General features: G+C 46.4%; 1 protein-coding gene across 4 annotated transcripts in view; it reads left to right on the forward strand.

Annotated features, from left to right (window-relative positions):
• Positions 1–22,671, forward strand: part of CCDC63 (coiled-coil domain containing 63) — a 61,433-nt gene that overhangs the window by 29,662 nt on the left and 9,100 nt on the right. For all 4 annotated transcript variants that reach the window (XM_016924213.2, XM_016924214.3, XM_509370.8 and 1 more), the window contains exons 6-9: positions 3,194–3,375; positions 5,303–5,484; positions 8,236–8,456; positions 17,237–17,311. In XM_016924213.2, the coding sequence (XP_016779702.1) occupies positions 3,194–3,375; positions 5,303–5,484; positions 8,236–8,456; positions 17,237–17,311 (660 nt within the window). The remainder of the gene's footprint in view (positions 1–3,193; positions 3,376–5,302; positions 5,485–8,235; positions 8,457–17,236; positions 17,312–22,671) is intronic.

Here is a 22,671-nt window from a genome sequence, read left to right on the forward strand (position 1 = left end):
TACGTGGTCTTTTAAAAAAACTTAAAAAATAATTTTATTAAAAAAAATAAACCAGATGTGGTGGCTCACATCTATAATCCAAGCACTTTGGGAGGCTGAGGTGGGAGGATCATTTGAGACCAGGAGTTTGAGACCAGCCTGGGCAACATGGTGAAACTCTGTCTCTACTAACAATACAAAAAAAAAAAAAAAAATAGCTGAGCGTTGTGGCCTGCACCTGTAGTCCTAGCTGCTCGGTAGGCTGAGGTGGGAGGATCACTTGAGCCTGTGATTGCACCATTTTATTCCAGCCTGGTTGACAGAGCGAGACCCTGTTTCATAAAAATAAAAAATAAATTCTACTGTGTATATTTAAGGTATATAATATATTATTTGATACATATAGATATTAAAGTGGTTACTATAGTGAAGCAAGTTAACATATCTGTTATCTCACATAGTTACCCATTTTTGTTTTTGTGACAAGAACCTCTAAAATCTGCACATTAGCAGGAATCCCAAACACAGTACAATTTTTTTTTTTTTTGAGACGGAGTCTGGCTCTGTCCCCCAGGCTGGAGTGCAATGGCACGATCTTGGCTCACTACAACCTTCACCTCCCAGGGTCAAGCAATCCTCCTGCCTCAGCCTCCCGAGTAGCTGGGACTACAGGTGTGCGCCACCACACCCAGCTAATTTTTTGTATTTTTAGTAGAGACAGGGTTTCACCATGTTGGTCAGGCTGGTCTCAAACGCCTGACCTCACTCAGGTGATCCACCCATCTTGGCCTCCCGAAGTGTTGCGATTACAGGCATGAGCCGCTGCGCCTAGCCCCAAATACAGTACAATTAGAGTCCCTGGAGTCCTGATGTTGTACCTTAGGGCTCTAGACTTGCTCATTCTCCATATCTGCTACTTGCTATCCTCTGACCTCCATCTCCCTGCTCCCTTTCCCCCTCACCCCCTCTGCCCTGGTAACCACTGTTTTATTCTCTATCTCTGTATATTTGACTTTCTTTCTTTCTTTTTTTTGAGACTGAGTTTCATGCTGTCACCCAGGCTAGAGTGCAGTGGCGTAATCTCGGCTCACTGCAACCTCTACCTCCCAGGTTCAAGCGATTCTTCTGACTCAACCTACCAAGTAGCTAGGGATTACAGGTGCCCACCACCATACCTGGCTAATTTTTGTATTTTTAGTAGAGATGGGGTTTCACCATGTTGGCCAGACTGGTCTCAAACTCCTGACCTCAGGTGATCCACCTGCCTCAGCCTCCCAAAGTGCTGGGATTACAGGCATGAGCCACTGCGCCCAGCCTTGACTTTTTTTTGTTTAGAGTCCACATGTAAATGAGATCATGCAATATTTTTCATTCTGCGTCTGGCTTATTTCACTTAGCATAATGTCCTCCAGTTTCATCCATGTTGTGGCAAATGGCAGAGTCTCCTTTTTTAAGGCTCAGTAATATTTTATTGTGTATATATATGCACACACACACATATGTATCCACATATACATACGTATATATACCTGTATGCATATATGTATACACACATGTATACGTACATACACACATACATATATACACACATATAAGTATGTGCATATATATACACACTCACACACCCCAATTTCTTGTTTTTGAAACAAAGTCTCACTCTGTTGCCCAGGCTGGAGTGCAGTGGCGTGATCTCGGCTCACTGCAACCTCTGCCTCCCAGGTTCAAATGATTCTCCTGCCTCAGCCTCCCGAGTAGCTGGGATTACAGACACCTGCCATCATGCCCGGCTAATTTTTGTATTTTTAGTAGAGACGGGGTTTCACCATGTTGGCCAGGCTGGTCTTGAACTCCTGACCTCAGGTGATACACCCACCTTGGCCTCCCAAAGTGCTGGGATTACAGGTGTGAGCCACTGTACCCAGCCCCCCACTTTCTTCATCCATTCATCTGTCAGTGAATACTTAGGTTGTTTCCAAATCTTGGCTGTTGTGAATAATGCTGCAATGAATGTGAGACTGCAGATGTCCTTACGAGGTGGTGATTTTATTTCCTTTGGGTGTATGCCCAGGAGAGGGATTGCTGGGTCACTTGGTAGTTCTATTTTTAACTTCTTTAGAAACCTTCATCCTTTTATTCCATAATGGCTGCACCAATCTACATTCCCATGAACAGTGTAACCAATCACATCGCCTTTAAAAAAAACTTTTAAAAAAGCTAAGACAATTTATAAGACATACAGGAAAGTAGAGGGAATAAAATAATGAGCAAATCTATCACTTTGATTTAATAACTGTTAACATTTGCTTTATTTGCTTCACCATTTTTCCCCTGAAGTATTTAAAGGTGAATTACAAGTGTCATGACATTTCACCCCTAAATACCTCAGTTTGCATATTTTAAAATTAAACTTTTTCTTTCACAGTCATAAGACCAGTATTACACCCCACAAAATGAATAATATTTCCATAATATTACACAATACCTAGTCCATATTAACATGTACCTGGTTGGCCCTAAAATGTCTTTTAAAGGTAGATCCAGTCAAGGTTCACATAACTGTTAGGTCTCTTAAATTTCTTTAATCTAGAACAGTGGCTCTCAATTGAGGGTGATTTTGCCTCCAAAGGGACGTTGTCCCCAAAAGGAGACACTGTTTGTTGTCATAACAGAGTTGGAGGTGAGGGTGCTACCTGCATGTAGTGGGTATTTAATATCCCACAAAGCATAGGACAGCCCCCTATAGCAAAGAATCATCCAGCCCAAAATGCCAGTAGTGCTGAGTTTGAGAAACCCTGCATGAAAACAGCCCCACCCAATTTTTTTTCATGCTATCAATTTGTTGAAGAGTCCAAGTCAATTGTCCTGTAGAAAGTTCTATTAATATCTTCTCAGTTTGGCTGATTATTTCCTATGCTGTCATTTAGCTTGTTCCCCACTCCTCTGTTAATTGCCTACAGCTGGAATTTAGGTCTAAACGTAGTTGAGGAATTTGAAATACAGTAGTAAAAAGGATCCACTAAAGAGCCCTTAGCCAGTTGGTGGGCCACTCAACTGGCTCCAACCAGTCGAGCCTCTTGCCTAGTGCTCCAACCACTCCTCCATGGCCCTTGCGTATGAGGTGGGGCAAAGACCTGACAGCCCTCAAGGTGCCTTCTGGTAGCTTATCTTACAAAACAGAAATGAGACCTGTTTTGAAGCATGGCCCTTTCAACAGGTCACTGTTCACTTTGACAAGATGCTGACCACTAATGCCAAGCTCCGGAAGGAGATTGAAGACCTACGATTTGAGAAGGCTGCTTATGACAATGTCTACCAGCAGCTCCAGCACTGCCTGTTGATGCAGAAGAAAACCATGAACTTGGCCATTGAGCAATCTTCTCAGGCCTATGAGCAGAGGTGGGCTGGGGATAGGTCCAGGGGCAGTGAGGTCTCTTAGCCCCTTGCTGAGCATCTAGCTTCCTACTCTGGGCCACCACTGTCCCTGGTCGTTATGTGTTGGGGAATCTTAAATCATAGTAGTAATAATTCTGAGCACTGATTGTGTGCCAGGCATGATGCTAGGTACTCTGGTGGGTATTGTTTTAACTCTCACAACTGCCCTAGGAGTTATTATCCCCATTTTACAGACCAGAACATGCAGGCTTAGAGATGCTAAAATGCCTACCTGAGATCCAGGTAAGTGGTGATTGTGGTGAAGTTGAGATTCAAACCTCTGTGCTGTACCATCTCCTCCAAGTGCCCCTGCCTCTAGTCCAAGGGGATCTTTCTCAATCTGGGTCTCTGCTGGCTTCACACTCATGGGAGCAAAAGGCATATAGTTTGGCTGTGAAGGGCATAGGCTTCAGAGTCAGATCTGGGTTTAAATCCTGGTTTCATCACTACTGTATTGTTGTAGGAGCTCTTTAGATGGTAAAAAGGATTAAATAATATATAAATGTAAAGTAGTGCCTGGGACACAGTAATTGATAAGTGGTGATGATGGTGGTGACGATAATGATGGTAATGATGGTGATGATGGTGATGGTGATGATGGTGAATAATGGTGATGGTAATGATAATGATTGTGATGGTAGTGGCGATGATGGTGATGGTGATGATGGGGATGATAGTGGTGATTAGGAAGATAATGATAATGATGGTGATGGTAATCATGGTGATGAGGGTGATAATGGTGATGGTAATGATGATGATGATGATGGTGATAATGATGGTGATGATGGTGGTGGTGGTGATAATGATGATGGTTATGGTGATGGTGGTGATGATGAGGATGGTGATGATGGTGGTGATGATGATGGTGATAGTGGTGATTAGGAAGGTGATGATGATGATGGTGAGGTGGTGATGGTGGTGGTGGTGATGATGGTGATAGTGGTCATGGTAATGATGGTGATAATGGTGATGGTGGTGGTGGTGATGGTGGTGGTGATGATAATGGTGATAATGGTGATGGCGGTGGTGAGGATGATGATGGTGACAGTGATGATATTGGTGATGGTAGTGATAATGGTTATGATTATGGTGGTAATGGTGGTGGTGGTGGGGGTCATGGTAATGATGGTGATGATGGTGGTGATGGTGATGATGATGGTGATGGTGATGATGGTAATAGTGATGATAGTGGTGATAATGGTGATGGTGGTGAGGATGTTATGGTGACAGTGATGATGGTAATGGTAGTGATGGTGATAATGGTGATGATGATAGTGGTAACGGTAATGGTGGTGGTGATGATGGTGATGGTGGTCATGGTAATGATGGTGATAATGATGGTGGTGGTGATGGTAATGGTGGTGATGATAATGATTGTGGTGATGGTGGTGGTGATGATGGTGATAGTGATGGTGATGGTGGTGATGATAGTGATGATAACTGTGATATGATGGTGATGATGGTTATAGTGATGGTGGGGTGGTGATGGTGATGGTGGTGATGATAGTGGTGATAATGGTGGTGATGATAGTGGTGATAATGGTGATGGTGGTGGTGATGATGGTGACAGTGATGATGGTGACGGTAGTGATGGTGATAATGGTGATGGTGATGGTGATAGTGGTAATGGTGGTGGTGGTAATGATGATGATGATGGTGATGCTGAAGGCAATGATGATGATAATGATAGGAAAATCATTTCTGGGAGTGATCTAGAGCTTACAGCTCCTGTTGTTCAGGTAAGGAGGATTGTTTTTACACACCGAGAAACCTTTATGATTAATAAAAGTGATAGTCATTCTCTAGGCAGGAAGGCCTTCTGGACTGGCAGGGAAAGGGAAGTAGAGAGGAGGAGCCTCAGATGCTCAGGCTCTGTACTCCCTTTGCCCAGGGTGGAGGCCATGGCTCGAATGGCTGCCATGAAGGACCGCCAGAAGAAGGACACCTCTCAGTACAACCTGGAGATCCGAGAGCTGGAGCGTCTCTATGCCCACGAGAGCAAGCTCAAGTCCTTCCTGCTCGTCAAGCTGAATGATCGCAATGAATTCGAGGAGCAGGCCAAAAGGGAGGAAGGTACACCCTCCAGGAGCAAGCTTGTGCTCTCTCGCTGTCTTTCTTGCCTTCTTTCTCTCTTTCTCTCTTTTTAAGTGAAGGTGCCCAAGTCTCCTTGTGGTTGTCAAATTTAGCAAATAAAGATATAAGATGCCTAGTTAAGGTTGTGCATGGTGGCTCACACCTGTAATCCCAGCACTTTGGGAGGCCAAGGCAGGCTGATCATTTGAGGTCAGGAATTTGAGAACAGCCTGACCAACGTGGTGAAACCCTGTCTCTACTAAAAATACAAAAAAATTAGCTGGACATGGTGGTGAGTGCCTGTAATCCCAGCTACTTGGGAAGCTGAGGCAGGAGAATCACTTGAACCCAGGAGGCAGAGGTTGCAATGAGCCAAGATCATGCCACTGCACCCCAGCCTGGGCAACAGAATAAGACTCTGAGACCCTGTCTCAAAAAAAAAAAAAAAAAAAAAAAAAGCCTAGTTAAATTTAAATATCAAATAAACAATAAATAAATGTTTAGGATAACTATGTCTCATGCAGCATTTGGGACATAGTTATGATAAAACTTTTTTGTTTATCTATAATTGGGACATATTTGTACTTAAAAATATATTTGTCTGAAATTCAAATTTAACTGAGAACCCTCTATTTTATCTGCCAACCCTAATTTACAGCATGTGTCTTCATCTGGGGCTCTCTTTCTATTATTTAGAAGGAGACTTATTGTCAGGGGTCCCCAGGTTCATCTCTAGGTTCGATGATTCACTAGAATATCTCGCAGGACTCAGCACTGAGGCACATTCATGGCTGTGATGCATTACAGTGAAAAAGCGCCAAGCAAGATCAGCACAGGGAGAAGGTGTGTGGTCTGGCGTCTGGAGGAAACTGGGCGCAAGCTTCCAAGTACAGTCACACTGAGCACACATGGTTCTTCCAGGATCTGTGACCACACATCATGTCAAGAGTTATCTACTAGGCTGGGCATGGTGGCTCATGCCTGTAATCTCAGTGCTTTGGGAGGCCAAGGCGGGAGGATCACTTGAGGCCAGGAGTTTGAGACTGGCCTGGGCAAATGAGCAAGACCCCATCTCTACAATGAATAAAAAAAAATTAGTTGGGCATAGTGGTACATGCCTGTGGTCCCAGCTACTCTGGAGACTGAGATGGGAGGATGGCTTGAACTCAGAAGGTCTGATGGTGACAAGGTGCTGAGGGGTAGAAAAAAGCAGATCCTAAGTCCAGGAGTTTGAGGCTGCAGCAAGCTATGATTGCGCCACTCCAGCCTGGGTGACAGAGTGAGACCCTGTCTCTTAAAAAAAAAAAGGTTATCTCATAGTGGGGTATACTAGAGATTCAGTACCCTAAATTCTTACTGGGGGCTGGTCGTGTAGACACCCTCTCCCTAGCACATACCAAAATTCTAGACACCCAGAGGAAAAGCAGGTGTTTGGGATAAACTGCTGGGCATGGTGGCACTTGCCTGTGGTCTCAGCTACTGGGGAGTCTGAGGTGGGAGGATCGCCTGAGCCTCCCCAGAACAGTGGGGAGCCACAACGTGTAAAAAGGTCACATGGTCAGGTGTGCCTAAAAGATCCTTTTTTTTATTTTTTATTTTATTTTCTTAAAGAAACAGGGTCTTGTTCTTTCTCCCAGGCTGGAGTGCAGTGGTGTGACAGTCACAGCTCACTTCAGCCTTGACCTCTTAGGCCCAAGCCATCCTCCCACCTTGCCCTCCCGAGTAGCTAGGACCACAGGCATTCACCACGACACTTGGCTAATTTAAAAAAAAAATTTTTTTTTTTTTAAGACGGAGTCTTTCTCTGCCTCCAAGCTGGAGTGCAGTGGCGCAATCTCGGCTCACTGCAACCTCCACCTCCTGGGTTCAAGTGATTCTCCTGCCTCAGCCTCCTGGGTAGCTGGGACTACAGGCACACGCCACCACACCCAGCTAATTTTTGTATTTTTAGAAGAGACGGGGTTTCACCATGTTGGCCAGGATGGTCTCAGTCTCTTGATCTCGTGATCCACCTGCCTTGGCCTCCCAAAGTGCTGGGATTACAGGCGGGAGCCACTGCACCCGGCCTAATTTTAAAAATTTTTTGTAGAGGTGGGGTCTTGCTATGTTGTCCATGCTGGTCTTGAACTCCAGGGCTCAACCCCTGTGCTGGGATTACAGGTGTGAGCTACCATGCCCGGCCAGGGCAGGGATTTTGTATCAGCAGTGCCTAGCACAGTGTGTGGCTCATAGCAAATGCTTCTTGAGATATTTGTGAAATGAATGATGGGTGAAGCTTCTGCTCTATCTCCTGGAAACATCTAGCCTCATCCCTAAAGCATACTACTATATATATATTTTTTGTTTGTTTGTTTGTTTTTTGTTTGTTTGTTTGTTTTTGAGATGGAGTCTTGCTCCATCGCCCAGGCTGGAGTGCAGTGACGCAAACTCGGCTCACTGCAACCTCTGCCTCCCAGGTTCAAGCAATTCTCCTGGCTTAGCCTCCCATGTAGCTGGGATTGCAGGCATGTGCCACCACACCTGGCTAATTTTTGCATTTTTAGTAGAGACGGGGTTTCGCCATGTTGGCTAGGCTGGTCTCGAACTCCTGACCTCAGGTGATCTGCCTGCCTCGGCTTCCCAAAGTGTTGGGATTACAGGCGTGAGTCACCATGCCTGGCCACAATAATATTGATTACGTTACTGTCTGCCTGGCACGGATCTGAGGCGCTTCCTTTTGAGTGTCACAGTGGCTGATTTTTCCTTTCCTAGCTCTCAAGGCAAAGAAGCATGTCAAGAAGAACAGGGGAGAGAGTTTTGAGAGCTACGAGGTGGCCCACCTCCGGCTGCTGAAGCTGGCTGAGAGTGGGAACCTAAACCAGCTCATTGAAGATTTTCTGGCCAAGGAGGAAAAGAATTTTGCTCGGTTCATGTATGTCACGGAGCTCAACAACGACATGGAGATGATGCATAAGAGGACCCAACGAATCCAGGTCAGGGCGGCTCTGCTTTCCCAGGCCCTGGGCCCCTGTGTCCACAGCAGCCTTTCCAGGGCAGTCTCCTAGGAAGGCTCTGTGAGAGGCACTACAGAAAGCAGTTTGGCCAACACCGCTCTATTCCCCCTACATTTTATGTTTGAGACAGGATCTTACTCTGTCACCCAGGCTGGAGTGCAGTAGTAGTGCGATATTGGCTCACTGCAGTCTCGACCTCCCAGGCTGAAATGATCCTTGCATCTCAGCCTCCTGAGTAGCTTGGACTACAGGTGTGCACCACCACGCCCGGCTAATTTTTGTATTTTTTGTAGAGTTGGGATTTTGCCATGCAAGGCTGGTCTCGAACTCCTGACCTCAAGCAATCCTCCCACCTTGGACTCCCAAAGTACTGAGATTACAAGTGTGAAACGTTGTGCCCAGTGTCCCCTTACTTTTTATTTGTATTTTTTTTGAGACGGAGTCTTGCTCTGTCATCCAGGCTGGAGTGCAGTGGCATGATCTTGGTTCACTGCAACCTCCACCTCCCCGGTTCAAGAGATTCTCCTGCCTCAGCCTCTGGAGTAGCTGGGACTACAGGTGCCCGCCACGACGCCCTGCTATTTTTTTTTGTATTTTTAGTAAAGATGGGGTTTCATCATGTTGGCCAGGCTTGTCTCAAACTCCTGGCCTCAAGTGATCCACCTGCCTCAGCCTCCCAAAGTGCTGGGATTATATAGATGTGAGCCACCACACCTGGCCTGTAATTGTCTTTCAATGTATAGATACATTTCATGTATTCATGTCCCCCAACCCAATAGTGACTTTATAATCCATGGCATGTTTTATTAACCAGCATTCAGTAAACTACAGTCCATGGCTATTTCTGTGTAGCCCATGAGCTAAGAATGATTTTTACATTTTTAAAGGATTGTAAGAAGAAAAAAAAAAAAAAAGAGAGAGAGAGAAATATGCAAGAGGGACCTGCAAAGCTGAAAGTATTTCTTATTTGGCCCCTTACCTGACCCTTGTTAATCAACAGTTTCGAGGAGTGAGAACTCATTCTCATCTTGGTGAGACTTGATGCACAGGCCCTGACAAGTCCTGCAGTAAAGAAGCCTGTCTACCTTTGTTGAACCCATAATTTCCCAAATGTCATTGGCTTCCTGGGCTATTTACACGCCAGTACATAAATAAACATCCTTTGGAACTGTCTGCATGGAATAGAGTCTAAACCCTTTAGTGTGACATTCCAGCCCCTTCAAAATTTGGCTTCTACCTACCTTTGCAGACACAGGTCCTGTTATGACCTCCAAGACACCCTCTGCTGCTGCCAGCCCCAGCTGTCCCATGCATTTCCCTCCGCCAGTGCCTTCCCGTGCTATTCCCTCTCCCTCTCCTCCTTTTCTCTTCTGATGAAATCCTGCTCATTAGTCCTGACCCTGCACAAATGTCGCCTCCTCTGGGAATTCATTAGTCCTTCTTCTGCAGGCCCTGTCCTCTGCTTACGTGATGAGGGGAGCTGCTTTCCTTTGCAATATGTCACTGTTTCCCAAATGTGGGGCATGCACACTGGCCATGTGCAAGTAGATTGCAGCTAGAATATAGGTGAAAACATTTTCATTTACTAGTGACGAATTAATTTTTAAAGGAATAATAGAGCTTGCAGAGCAAACTTGTGATTTAATGGATATTTACTTAGGGTAGTAAGTAATAATAACAGTAAACAAAGAATAATAAACATAATGGCTTGGTTTACAGAAAACTATTATAGATAATAATAGTCCATGTGGCTGCAAAAAATGGAGTGAAGGTGACTTTATCAATTAGGGTTGTCACAGGAAACAGCACAGCCAACATGGGTAAATTGGCCAGGCACAGTGGCTCACACCTGTAATCGCAGCACTTTGGGAGGCCGAGGTGGGTGGATCACCTGAGCTCAGGAGTTCGAGACCAGCCTAGGCAACATAGTGAAACCCTGTCTTTACTAAAAATACAAAAATGAGCTGGGCATAGTGGCCTGCACCTGCAATCCCACTACTTGGGAGGCTGAGGCAGGAGAATCCTTTGAACCCAGGAGGTGGAGGTTGCAGTGAGCCGAGATGGCGCCACTGCACTCCAGCCTGGGTGATACAGGGAGACTTCGTCTCAAAAAAAACCAAAAAAAAAAAAACCCACCCCAAAAAACCACCAAAACCCAAAAATAAAATGGGTAAATTGAGGAGAGTTTTTAAAAAGGGACTGTTTCCAGACATCTAAGGAAATTAAGAAGGGAGCATGCGGGAGTAGCCAGAGCTGCAGAAATGGGTCAGGGGAGGGAGGAATGAGGATATGGCTGCCTGCTATGCCCTTCCTGGAGGGGTGCAGCCAAATTAGGGACGGGCCCAGGGGGTGGCAAATACCCCAACCTCCCTCTCCTCCCACCCTTTATCTCCCACTTGTGCCTCCCACTGGCTGGGCTACTCAGCAGCCAAGCATAAGGGAGCCCATTGGTGCAAGCCCTGCAGGTCCCAGGCAGGGCATGGGGAGGTGTGGGGTGGGAGGTGCACCCGGGGGTGGGGAAGACAGACTTGAAGGACCCTCATGCCACTGTCTGTCCCCCTCCCGGAAGGAGGTCTTCCTGGACAAGGGTCCAGGACAGGCACAGGAAATGGTTCTTCCCCAGAAATGACCTTGACCTCACATTCACCTTGAGGCTGCTCTCATCCTTTCCTCCTGCAGTCGCACAGCATCTCCTGCACAAGGACAAGTGCAGGTGCTCTGGTTCTCAGTCTCTCTATCTGTAGAATGGCACACACACTTGGACTAGAGGAGTCCTCCAAGTCCAAACTCTTTTTATAAAAAAAGTTTCAAACTTTTATTTAAAAAGCTACAAAACTTTTTTTTTTCTTTTCTTTCTTTTTTCTTTTTTTGAGACAGAGTCTTGCTCTGTCACCCAGGCTGGACTGTAGTGGCACGATCTTGGCTTACTGCAACCTCCACCTCCCGGGTTCAAGCGATTCTCCTGCCCAGGCTCCAGAGTAGCTGGGACTACAGGCAGAGCCACCACACCCGGCTAATTTTTGTATTTTTAGTAGAGACAAGGTTTCATCATGTTGGCCAGGATGGTCTCGAACGCCTGAACTCAGGTGATCCGCCTGCCTCGGCCTCCCAAAGTGTTGGGATTACAGGGATGAGCCACCACGCCCGGTGGTGGCTTGCTCTGCAAGCTCTATTCTTATACAAAACGTTTTTGTTTAATCCCATGTTATGAGGAAACACTGGTACATAAAACATAGGAAAGGGAGCAGACCTGGATGAAGGAGTGGCGGTGGGATGGGCCATGGGAGGGGGCTGGGACCCTACCTTTTTGCCTTCTTCTGGCACCTTTGCTCAGACTAAGGGATCAGGTTAAAAAAATTTTTTTTTAATTAAAAACAATTAGAATTCTAACATCTGACTTCACCCCTCCCTAGAGGGCTGGGGGCGGAGTCTCATAAACCAGCCTCCTGAGTTGCTGGGACTACAGGCGCGCGCCACCACGCCCAGCTAATTTTTGTATTTTTAGTAGAGACGGGGTTTCACCATGTTGGCCAGGATGGTCTCATCTCGACCTCGTGATCCGCCCACTTCGGCCTCCCAAAATGCTGGGAATACAGCGTGAGCCACCGCGCCCGGCCCCAGCCTTCTTTTTTAGTTTCGTTTGGTCTCCTCCACCTCCCCAAGTTGTTAAATTCTTAGTGGCAGTGATTTAAAAACCAGGATATTCCACATGAAACTCTGAATTTCTGGTTTCCCTTGGAAAATTAGATCTGACACCTCCCGCCCACATTCCCGCGGGAATCCGAGTTCCTACAAATGGAGCCATCGGCTCCCTCTTCGCTCACAGAGACCAGCCAGGCTGAAGTGCTCCAGGGCCCGCACAGCTTAGCGGGCCTTTGAGTTGCTAACTGAGGTTCAGGCGCGTCACCACTGTCCTCTGGCGTCCATTTGCGGTATTGCAGGGAAGGTCTTTGCGGGCAGGCCTGGAAGTGGGCAGGACCCTGAATTCTCGGGTCCCAGTGGGACACCGAGGGAGGACAAGCCCTAGCAGAGGGGTATGAGGACCCCAGCTGAATATCCTGACCTGATAGAAAATATTCCTGAGCTGAATTGGCCTTGATTTTCCCCACTCCTCATAAGGGGACCCTCTTCCTTAGGGTCATGACAAATATGTCTAAGATGGGTAAGCGCTGCCCTCTCTGGGCCTCAGTTTCCCCATCTGTAGAGTGATATTTGGACCAGAACAGTAGCTTCCAAGCTCTTTGTTAAGGTTACAGAACTGTGACTTTTTGGGCTCAAATAGAGCTGCAAATGCCTGTTGAATAAGTCCAGAGAGCACTGATTTCCAATGGTAAGACTTAATTTTGCAAAAAATGTTATAGGACAAAGATATGCTCACTGTAGAGAATCTGGAAAGCAACTAAGGATGGAAGGAATTTTAAACCACCCACTATCCCATTGCCTGAGACAATCACTGGTGACATTCTGAAATATTTCCTTCCAACTTCCAACTTTTCTTTTGGTCCTTCTTTCCTTCCTTCCTTCCTTCCTTCCTTCCTTCCTTCCTTCCTTCCTTCCTTCCTTCCTTCTTCTTTCTTTTTCTTTCTTCTTTTTTTGCAGGATCTCACACTGTCACCCAGGCTGGAGTACAGTGGCTTGATCTTGGCTCACTCCAGCCTCAGTCTCCCTGGCTCAGGTGATCGTCTCATCTCAGCCTCCAGAGTGGCTGGGACTACAGGCGCACACCACCACACCCAGCTAATTTTTGTATTTTTTGCAGAGATGAGGTTTCAGTGTGTTGCCCAGGCTGGTGTCAATGGTTGTGCTTTTCAAATGTAACATAGTTATTATCATATAAAGTTGTGTATCTGATTGAAGCAAATGTCCTTTTGGTTACTCGTTCATCCAGCAAGTATTTATTGAGCACCTACTGTGTTCCAGACACTGCTCTAGACCCTGATAATGTGGCAGTGAACAGGATGACAAAAAGTTCAGCCCTCACAGAACTGCTGTTTTGGCAAGGAGAAACAGACAATAAACAACAAGCCCAATACTTACGTAAATTATAGAGTAAGTTAGAAAGGGAGATGCAGTGTGGGTAAAAAGATGAAGTAGCACAGCGTAAGACGGGTTTTGGAGCCAGTTGGGGCCCCGGGCAGTTGAGAAGTTAAGATCTGAGTGAACTTACAGGTGAAGGATTGAGCTGTCCAGATCTCTGGGGAAGAACGCTCCAGGCAGAGGAAACAGCAACAGCACACGCAAAGGCCCTGACACAGCTTGCAAGCAGGCCAGGGTGTCTGGTGCACAGAGAGAGACATGGGAGGGAGAGGGGATGAATCTGGGAGGTGAGGGCTGCTGGGCACATTTCCAGAAGAGGTTTTGGCCATTTCTCAGAGAGGCAGGGGCCATGGGAGATCTCCGAGCAGGGGAGCAGTGCCATCGACTCAGGTTATTGATGCAATTTGCAAAATAGTAAAAAGTCTCAATGTGAATCCCATCACCTGGATATGGCATTGGTTCATCTTTTTGGTAGAGATCCCCCACCCCACCCCTGCCCTGTAAAGATCGGAAGACTCACTTCCTTTCTTTTTTTCTTTTTCCAAAATAATATATTTTTTTCCGATTAGAATTTTTTTTCACAATTTGGAAAATACTAAAAAAGTATAAATACAACCCCCAAATCAGGAATAATTCCATCACATGGACATAGCATTGTTTCATCTTTTTGGTAGAGTTCTTTCTGCTTTTTTTAAAATTAAAAATTTTTAGCATTTTGGGAGGCCGAGGTGGGCGGATCACTTGAGCCCAGGAGTTTGAGACCAGCCTGGGCAACATGGCGAAACCCCATCTCTACAAAAAATACAAGACACAAAAAGAAATTAGCTGGGTGTGATGGTGTGTGCCTGTAGTCCCAGCTACTCAGAAGGCTGAAGTGGGAGGATTGCTTGAGCCTGGGAGGTCGAGGCTGTAGTGAGCCAAGATCGCACCACTGCACTCCAGTCTGGGCAAGAGAGCAAGACCCTGTCTCAAAAAAAAAAAATTTAAAAATTAAAGGAGATGAGCCTTCCAATCTTTACAGGGGGAAAAAAGCAAGATAGAGCTCTTACCAAAAACATGAAGCAATGCTATGTTAGGAGATGGGATTCTTCCTGATTTGGGTTTGTATTTGTTCTTTGTAGAATTTTCCAAATTGTGTAAATATATTATTATACACCTGTGGGAAAGTGTAGGCAATTCAGAAAAACATAAAGAAAAATTAAAAGTCACCAAGATATCATGACCTGGAGATAATTAACATTTTATTGACACTGCTTTATGAAGGCAGTGTGTGGTTACACATGTGCACACATAGACACACAGACACACACACACACACGCCCATTTACAAGCCTGTTTGTAGTACTAGATCATACTAGACAGTTCATGCTATTCTGTAAACCTTTTGTTTCCCAACAACTTACCATAGATACCTCCCAACATCTTCTATTTTTTTCCTCCTTTTTTTTTTTTTTTTTTTTTTTTTTTGAGACAGGATCTTGCTCTATCGCCTGGCTGGAGTGCAGTGGCGGGATCTCGGCTCATTACAACCTCCGCCTCCTGGGCTCAAGGGATTCTCCTACCTCAGCCTCCCGAGTATCTGGGGACTACAGGCATGTACCACTACATCTGGCTAATTTTTGTATTTTTTGTAGAGATGGAATATCACCATATTGCCCAGGCAGGTCTCAAACTCCTGGGCTCAAGTGATCTGCCCACCTTGGCCTCGCAAAGCACTGGGATAACAGGCATGAGCCACCATGCCCAGCCCACTGTTTTTTTAATGGCTTCTGGAGACCCTAGATGCTCTGTAGCATGGAATCACAAGATGCTTCTTAAAAATGCACATTCCAGGCTGGGTGTGGTGGCTCATGCCTGCAGTCCCAGCTACTCAGGAGGCTGAGATGGGAGGATCGCTTGAACCCGAGAGGCAGAGGTTGCAGTAAGCTGAGATCACACCACTGCACTCCAGCCTGGGCAACAGAGCAAGAGCTTGTCTCAAAACAAACAAACAAACAAACAAACCAACCAAAAAACAAAAAAATGCATTCCTGGCCAGACACAGTGGCTCACACCTGTAATTCCAGCATGTTGGGAGGCTGAGGCAGGAAGATTACTCGAGCACTGGAGTTCAAGACCAGCCTGGGCAACATAGTGAGACTCCGTGTCTACAGAACAATTTTGAAAAAATTAGTCAGGCATGTGCCTGTGGTCCCAACTGCTTGAGAGGCTGAGATGGGAGGATCGCAGTCAAGGCTTCAGTGAGCCGTGATTATGCCACAGCACTTCAGCCTGGGTGACAGAGAGAGACCCTTTCTCAAAAAAAAAAAAAAAAAAAAGAAGAAGAAGAAAAGCACATTCCCCAGAACCCCTCCCATACCTACAGACATAGCTTCTCTGTGGATGGGCCAGGAATCTGCATTTTAGCCATATTTTAACCCAAGACCCTCTCCCCTGTTTTATGAATGTGCCATCATTAACTGACCCCCTATCAGTAGACATTTGATTGTCCCCAACTGGGGGCCACTATAAACAAGAATACAACAGACAGCCCTGAGGGTCCACCTTTGCCGACCTGTTCTGTTATTTCCATGGGACAGACTCCTAGGCATGAGATTGGTCAGTCGAAAGGTGTGAGCTTTTTTCTATCAGGGCACATGGTTTAAGCCCAGTGGTTCTCAAAGCTGGTCCCTGGGACAGCAGTGGCAGCATCACCTGGGAACTTGTTAGAAATGTACATTCTTAGGCCCCACCCAGACCAATAGAATCAGAAGCCCTGGGCATGGGTCCTGGCATTCTGCATTTTCACAAGCCTCTAGGTGACTCTGGAGAGTCTGAGAGTATGCTCAGGTTTGAGAACTCCCACTCCACAGCCACACTGTTCAATACCATAGCCACCAGCCACGTGTGGCTTTTTAAGTTACATTAAATGAAATTAAACAATATCTAAAAATTAGTTCATCAGAGGTTGGGCACAGTGGCTCATGCCTGTAATCCCAGCACTTTGGGAGGCTGAGGCGGAAGGATTACTTGAGTGTAGGCGTTCGAGACCAGCCCGGGCAACATAGTGAGACCCCCCATCTCTATAAAAATAAAAAAAGAAAAGAAAGAAAAATTAGTTCCTAGTGGCACCAGTCATATTTCAAGTGCTCAGCACCATGTGGCTAGTGACTACAGTATTAGGGTGGATAGGACATTACCATCAGAACAGAAAATTCTATTGACTGCATTGTTCTAGAATTTTCCAGAAGAGGCTGAGGTGGGAGGATCGCCTGAGGTCAGGAGTTTGAGACCAGCCTGACCAATATGGTGAAGCCCCCATCTCTAGTAAAAATACAAAAAGCTGGGCTTGGTGGTGCGTGCCTGTAGTCCCACCTACTCAGGAGGCTGGGGCAGGAGAATTGCTTGAACCTGGGAGATGGAGGAGGTTGCAGTGAGCCAAGATTGTGCCATTGCACTCCAGCCTAGGCATCGCAGCGAGACTTCATCTCAAAAAAAAAAAATAAAGAAAGGATGACTCACCCCTCCCACCCCCTTTCATGCTCTCACCCTCCTTTTACTTAAGAAACATCAGAAGAAAAAAAAAAATAACCCCACGGGCCTCAGAGGGGCCCAGGTGTTCGGGGCTCTTTGAAACGGATCATTGAAATCCTCATCAACTCTTTGAGGCACACACTTATTTTTGGGAGCAGTGGGGAGGGAAGAGCCCGCTTTTCCTCATGGTCTTGTTCTCTCCCGAGCAGGACGAGATCATCCTCTTGCGATCCCAGCAGAAATTGTCCCACGATGACAACTGCTCTGTCCTGAGACAGCTGGAGGTGAGAACAGGATCGGGAGGGAGGGATGCGGGAGCTTCTGTTGTCTGTCTCTGTGTCCGACAGGAGCTTCTGTCTGTCTGTCCGTCGGGCATCTGTCAGCTGCTTCTTAGGAGCAGTAAGAGGTCTGCCCCATGACTCGAGGCTGGCCTGGATCACATCCAGACATGTCCTGACGTTTTGTCCCGGGCAGCCTCTGCTACAATGTCATTGTAGAATTCTGTCCCTTCATCCATTCTAAAGCCCCCACCCCCCTTTTCAGGGAGTCCAGCCCGGGCTCTTGGGCCTGCAATTTCATCCCCGATGGGCTCCTTCCACATGGATCTCTGCCTCTTTCCCTCTTTCTTCCCCTTGTCCTGCCTGTGCCCTGTTCTCAATCAGTAATAGCAAATACACACATTTCTGGAGTAATTACCATGTACGAGGCGCCGGGCTAAGAGCTTGGCTTGCACTTTCATTGAATCCTGGTGGCAGGTGCTGTTGATCTCGTCGTTTTACAGATGCAGAGGCTAAGGTTCACGGAAGTTAAGTCACTTGACCAACATCAAGGAGCTGGGATATTGTATAAGTTTTGAGTTTTATTCAGCTGCTAATAATAGGGACTCCAAATATTAGTGGCTTAAGCAAGATACAAGTGTATTTACTTTAAGAAATAAGCCTGCCACCCCGGTGAAACCCCATCTCTACTAATAATACAAAAATTAGCCGGGTGGTAGTGGCGCACACCTGTAATCCCAGCTACTTGGGAGTCTGAGGCAGGAGAATTGCTTAAGCCTGGGAGGTGGAGGTTGCAGTGAGCCGAGATCGTGTCACTGCACTGGGCGACAGAGTGAGACCCTGTCTCAAAAAAAAAAAAAAAAAAAAAAAAGGAAATAAGTCTGGAAATAGGCACTTCAGGGCTGGTATGGCACCTTTATGATGTCATCAGTGACCTGGGCTCTGTCCTTCTGTTTTGCCATCCTTAGTGGGTGACTTATATTCCAAGGGCACCTCATGGTTGCATCGTAGCTGCCATAGATCTAGCCGTCGCATATACATTCCAGATAGGAAGAAAGTGGGAGCTGCAAAAAAAAAAAAAAAAAAAAAAAAATCCTCACTAGCAGAGTCAGACAGCTTAAAAGTGCCTTCTCAGAAGTCTCAGCCAATGACTTCTGTATTTAAACTTCATTGGCCACCCCTATTGCAAGAGAGGTTTGGAAATGTAACTTTTAGTTGGTCACATTGCCACCCTAAATACAATCAGAGTTTTGTTACTGAGGTATAAGGAAAGAGTGGATAGCATATGTCTGACAAAGACCTGGGAACTGCCCTCCGGAGTCATTTCCCTTCCCTTCTTTGCGGCTGTTTTCTGCTTTTTTTCTGTCTGACGCGCACCTGGGAGACAGCGATGGCCACCAGGGTGTTATTCTCCTCTAGGCCACTGGATGGCAGCAAACCACATGCTGCCCATTGAGGTGCTCAGAGCGGCATCTCCCGGGTATCTGGGTATGGGGAATAACAGGGTTCCAGGCAGGGTCCAGGTCCACGGAGACCCTCCCCAAGCTGGGCAGATGCCTGGGGGCCCACGTCCTTCACTCGGGGCCACCCAGAATCCAGACTCTTGTTGAGGTTGAGACTGGCGCCCCTCTACATCTTGGGGTTTGGAACAGGCTGATCAGGCAAAGCCAAACATCTCCCTCGCCTCTGCCTGAAGCCCCACCGCTAGCTTTTTGTTACTTTGGCTTTAGCATGACTTTGAGGGGCTTCTTTTCAAATGCAGATACTCTAAGCAGGATAATTGTCTTAGTTTGTTTAGACGGAATCTTACTCTGCTGCCCAGGCTGGAGTGCAGTGGCGCGATCTCCGCTCACTGCAACGTCCACCTCCCGGGTTCAAGCGATTCTCCTGCCTCAGCCCCCGAGTAGCTGGGATTACAGGTGCACAGCACCATGCCGAGATAACTTTAATTTTTAATTTATTTTTTAATTTTAATTAATTAATTAATTTTGAGACGGAGTCTCGCTCTGTCGCCCAGGCTGGAATGCAGTGGCACGATCTCGGCTCACTGCAAACTCCACCTCCCGGGTTCATGCGATTCTCCTGCTTCAGCCTCCCGAGTAGCTGGGATTACAGGCACGTGCCACCATACCTGGTTAATTTTTTGTATTGTTAGTAGAGACGGGGTTTTACCATGTTGGCAAGGCTAGTCTCCAACTCCTGACCTTAGATGATCCGCCCTCCTTGGCCTCCCAAAGTGCTGGGATTATAGGCGTGAGCCACTGTGCCTGGCCAGAATTAGTCTTGATAGCAATGGACTCACAGATGTTTCCTGCCCCCTGCTAAAGATCACTTCCACCTGCTCTATTCTTGAAACCCTTTATTTCATCATCTCCTTCCCCTTTGGGAGAAGTGGTGGGACCACATCCATCATGGGAGGGTTTTGCACAGGAATTAAGCAACCAAGCTCTGGGAGCCTGGCTATGACTTGCAGAAAAGTCACTTCCTTTAGGTAGTGACTCAACCTCTCTGAGCCTCAGTTTCCACATCTGTAAAATGGGGATAATAATCATACCTACTTCTTAGGGCTGTGAAGGTTGAATAAAATCACACATGTATACATTTGGCACACTGTAATGCAGAGAGCTGTACATTGTAGCTATTATTATTGTTGTTGTTATCATGCGAGCCAGAAAAACTGGTAAGTCACCCTCACTTTGTTACTAAATAATTGCCCAAGTGAAGAGTTGAGCTCAAGGTCAAACCTTTGGATGAGCTTGGTACAGGGAAGCTAAACCTGAGTTCTCTTTTCTTCTCTGATCTCAACATTCCTCATCTGAAAACTAGGCCGATTATGAGGCTGAGTTCAGATGATGTGTGTAAAGTACCTGGAATATTTTAGGAGCTAGACATGTATTATAACCACCACATCGAGCTGAACATTGACTTTTAAAAAATGAATCCTGTGATTTTTTTAAAATTGTGATTTTCTTAAATGCACTTTTATTATAATTTATTTATTTTTTGAGACAGAGTCTTGCTCTGTCGCCCAGGCTGGAGTGCAGTGGTGCGATCACAGCTCACTGCAGCCTCAACCTCCCAGGCTCAAGTGACTCTCCCACCTTAGCCTCCTAGTGTGCTGGGATTACAGGCGTGAGCCACCATGCCTGGCCTAATGCACCTTTAGAGAGGGCCGCTTTTGTTGTCATATGGGAAATTTGCAGCCCTGGGAACTAAACATTCTAGTAGCCGGGTGGAGGAAGCCACCTGATGTGCTGGTTGAGAGACTGAGCTCAATTCCTGGCTTCCTTCTCCTGGCTGTGTGCCTCAGAGCCTCAGTTTTCTCACCTGTAAAATAGGGGTGTGAATAGGGCCGACCCCTTGGGATCATTATCCGGGATGGTGCGTGCAGAGTTCACCAGTGGGAATGGGGCTGGTTCATCCAGGGTCCAGTTCACCTTTACAAGCTAAGATCTCTGAGGGAGAGGCAGGAATCAGTGAAGGAAATACCCTAGAACAGTGATCCTCAGTCCAGCTGCATGTCACAATCACCTGGGAGGCTTTAATGAGAACTCCCAGATGCCCAGGCTGCGCCCCAGGCCAATTAAGACTCTGAATCACTGAGGGTGGGGTTGGGCAGCAAATATTTTTAAAGTTCCCAGGTGATACCAGTGTGAAGCCAAGGTTGAGATCCAACAGGCTGGCAGAGCTTCTCAGACTTTACTGTGCACCAGGATCACCGGGAGGCTTGCTAAAACCAGGTGGCCTGGTCCACCCCCAGGGCCTTTGACTGAGTAAGACTGAGGTGGGGCCCAAGAATATGCATTTCTAACAAGTTCCCAGGTGAAGCTGATGCTGCTTGTCCTGGGACCACACTTTAAGAACCATTGGGCTAGGGCAATGTGTTTTAAACTGTGAATGGTAAAATCAGTTTATTGGATGGTAGCCAACATTTTAAAATAGTGAGATAGAACAGAACAGAAGAGAAAATATTAGAACACATAATAAAAATATTGATTTGAGGCTGGGTGCAGTGGCTCACATCTGTTAATCCCAGAACTTTGGGAGGCTGAGGCAGGAGGATCATTTGAGCCCAGGAGTTTGAGACCAGCTTGGGCAACATGGTGAGAACTTGTCTCTAATTTTATTAAAAAAAAAAAAAAGAATATTGATTTGAACTGGCATGGTGGCTCACACCTGTAATCCCAGCACTTTGGGATACTGAGGCAGGAGGATTGCTTGAGCTCAGGAGTTCAAAACCAGTCTGGGCAACACAGCAAGATCCCATCTCTACAAAATTAAAAAAAAAAACCAAAAACTTAGCTGGGTGTGGTGTTGCATGCTTGTAGTCCCATCCGCTCATGAGGCTGAGGCACGAGGATCACCTGAGTCCAGGAGTTCAAGGCTGCAGTGAGCTATGATCACACCACTGCACTCCAGCCTGGGTGACAGAGCAAGACCCCAACTGTGTTTTTCTAAAATATTGATTTGTGAAATTTTATATTCATTTGATTAGATAATATGGATAGATCTACATACACAACATACGTATGTATGTTTGTATGTGTTGGCTGCAATGTATTTCTTCCTGTGGACCACCTTGTTTTTTTTCTTGAGATAGAGTCTCGCTCTGTCACCCAGGCTGGAGTGCAGTGGCATGATCTCGGGCTCACTGCAATTTCCGCCTCCTGGATTCAAGCAATTCTCCTGCCTCCTCCCCAGTAGCTGGAATTACAGGCACATGCCACCATGCCCAGCTAATTTTTGTATTTTTAGTAGAGACAGGGTTTCACCATGTTGGCCAGGATGGTCTTGAACTTCTGGCCTCAGGTGGACCACCATTTTTTAAAAAACGAGTGAACTGGCTGAGCGAGGTGGCTCATGCCTGTAATCTCAGCACAGTGGGAGGCCAAAGTGGGAGGACTGCTGGAATCCAGAAGTTTGAGACCAGCCTGGGCAACGTGGCGAAACCCCATCTCTAAAAAAAATACAAAAATTAGCTGGGCATGGTGGTGTCTGCCTGTAGTCCCAGCTACTCTGGAGGCTAACGTGGGAGGATAGCTTGAGTGCAGGAAGTTGAGGCTGCAGTGAGCCGAGATTGGGCCACTGTACTCCAGCCTGGAGCCTAGGTGACAGAGTGAGACCTTGTCTCAAAAATAAATAAATAAAAATTAAAGAGTCAACAGCTTTTAAAAAATATTGTAGGCTGGGCGTGGTGGCTCATGCCTGTAATCTCAGCACTTTGAGAGGCCAACGTGGGCAGATCACTTGAGATCAGCAGTTTGAGAGCAGCCTGCGTCTCTACTAAAAATACAAAAAAAAAAAAAAAAAGTTAGCTGGGCATGGTGGCACCTGCTTGTAATCCCAGCTACTTGGGAGGCTGAGGC

The sequence above is a fragment of the Pan troglodytes genome, chromosome 10, assembly GCF_028858775.2.
Source record: "Pan troglodytes isolate AG18354 chromosome 10, NHGRI_mPanTro3-v2.0_pri, whole genome shotgun sequence".
Lineage (NCBI taxonomy): Eukaryota > Metazoa > Chordata > Mammalia > Primates > Hominidae > Pan > Pan troglodytes.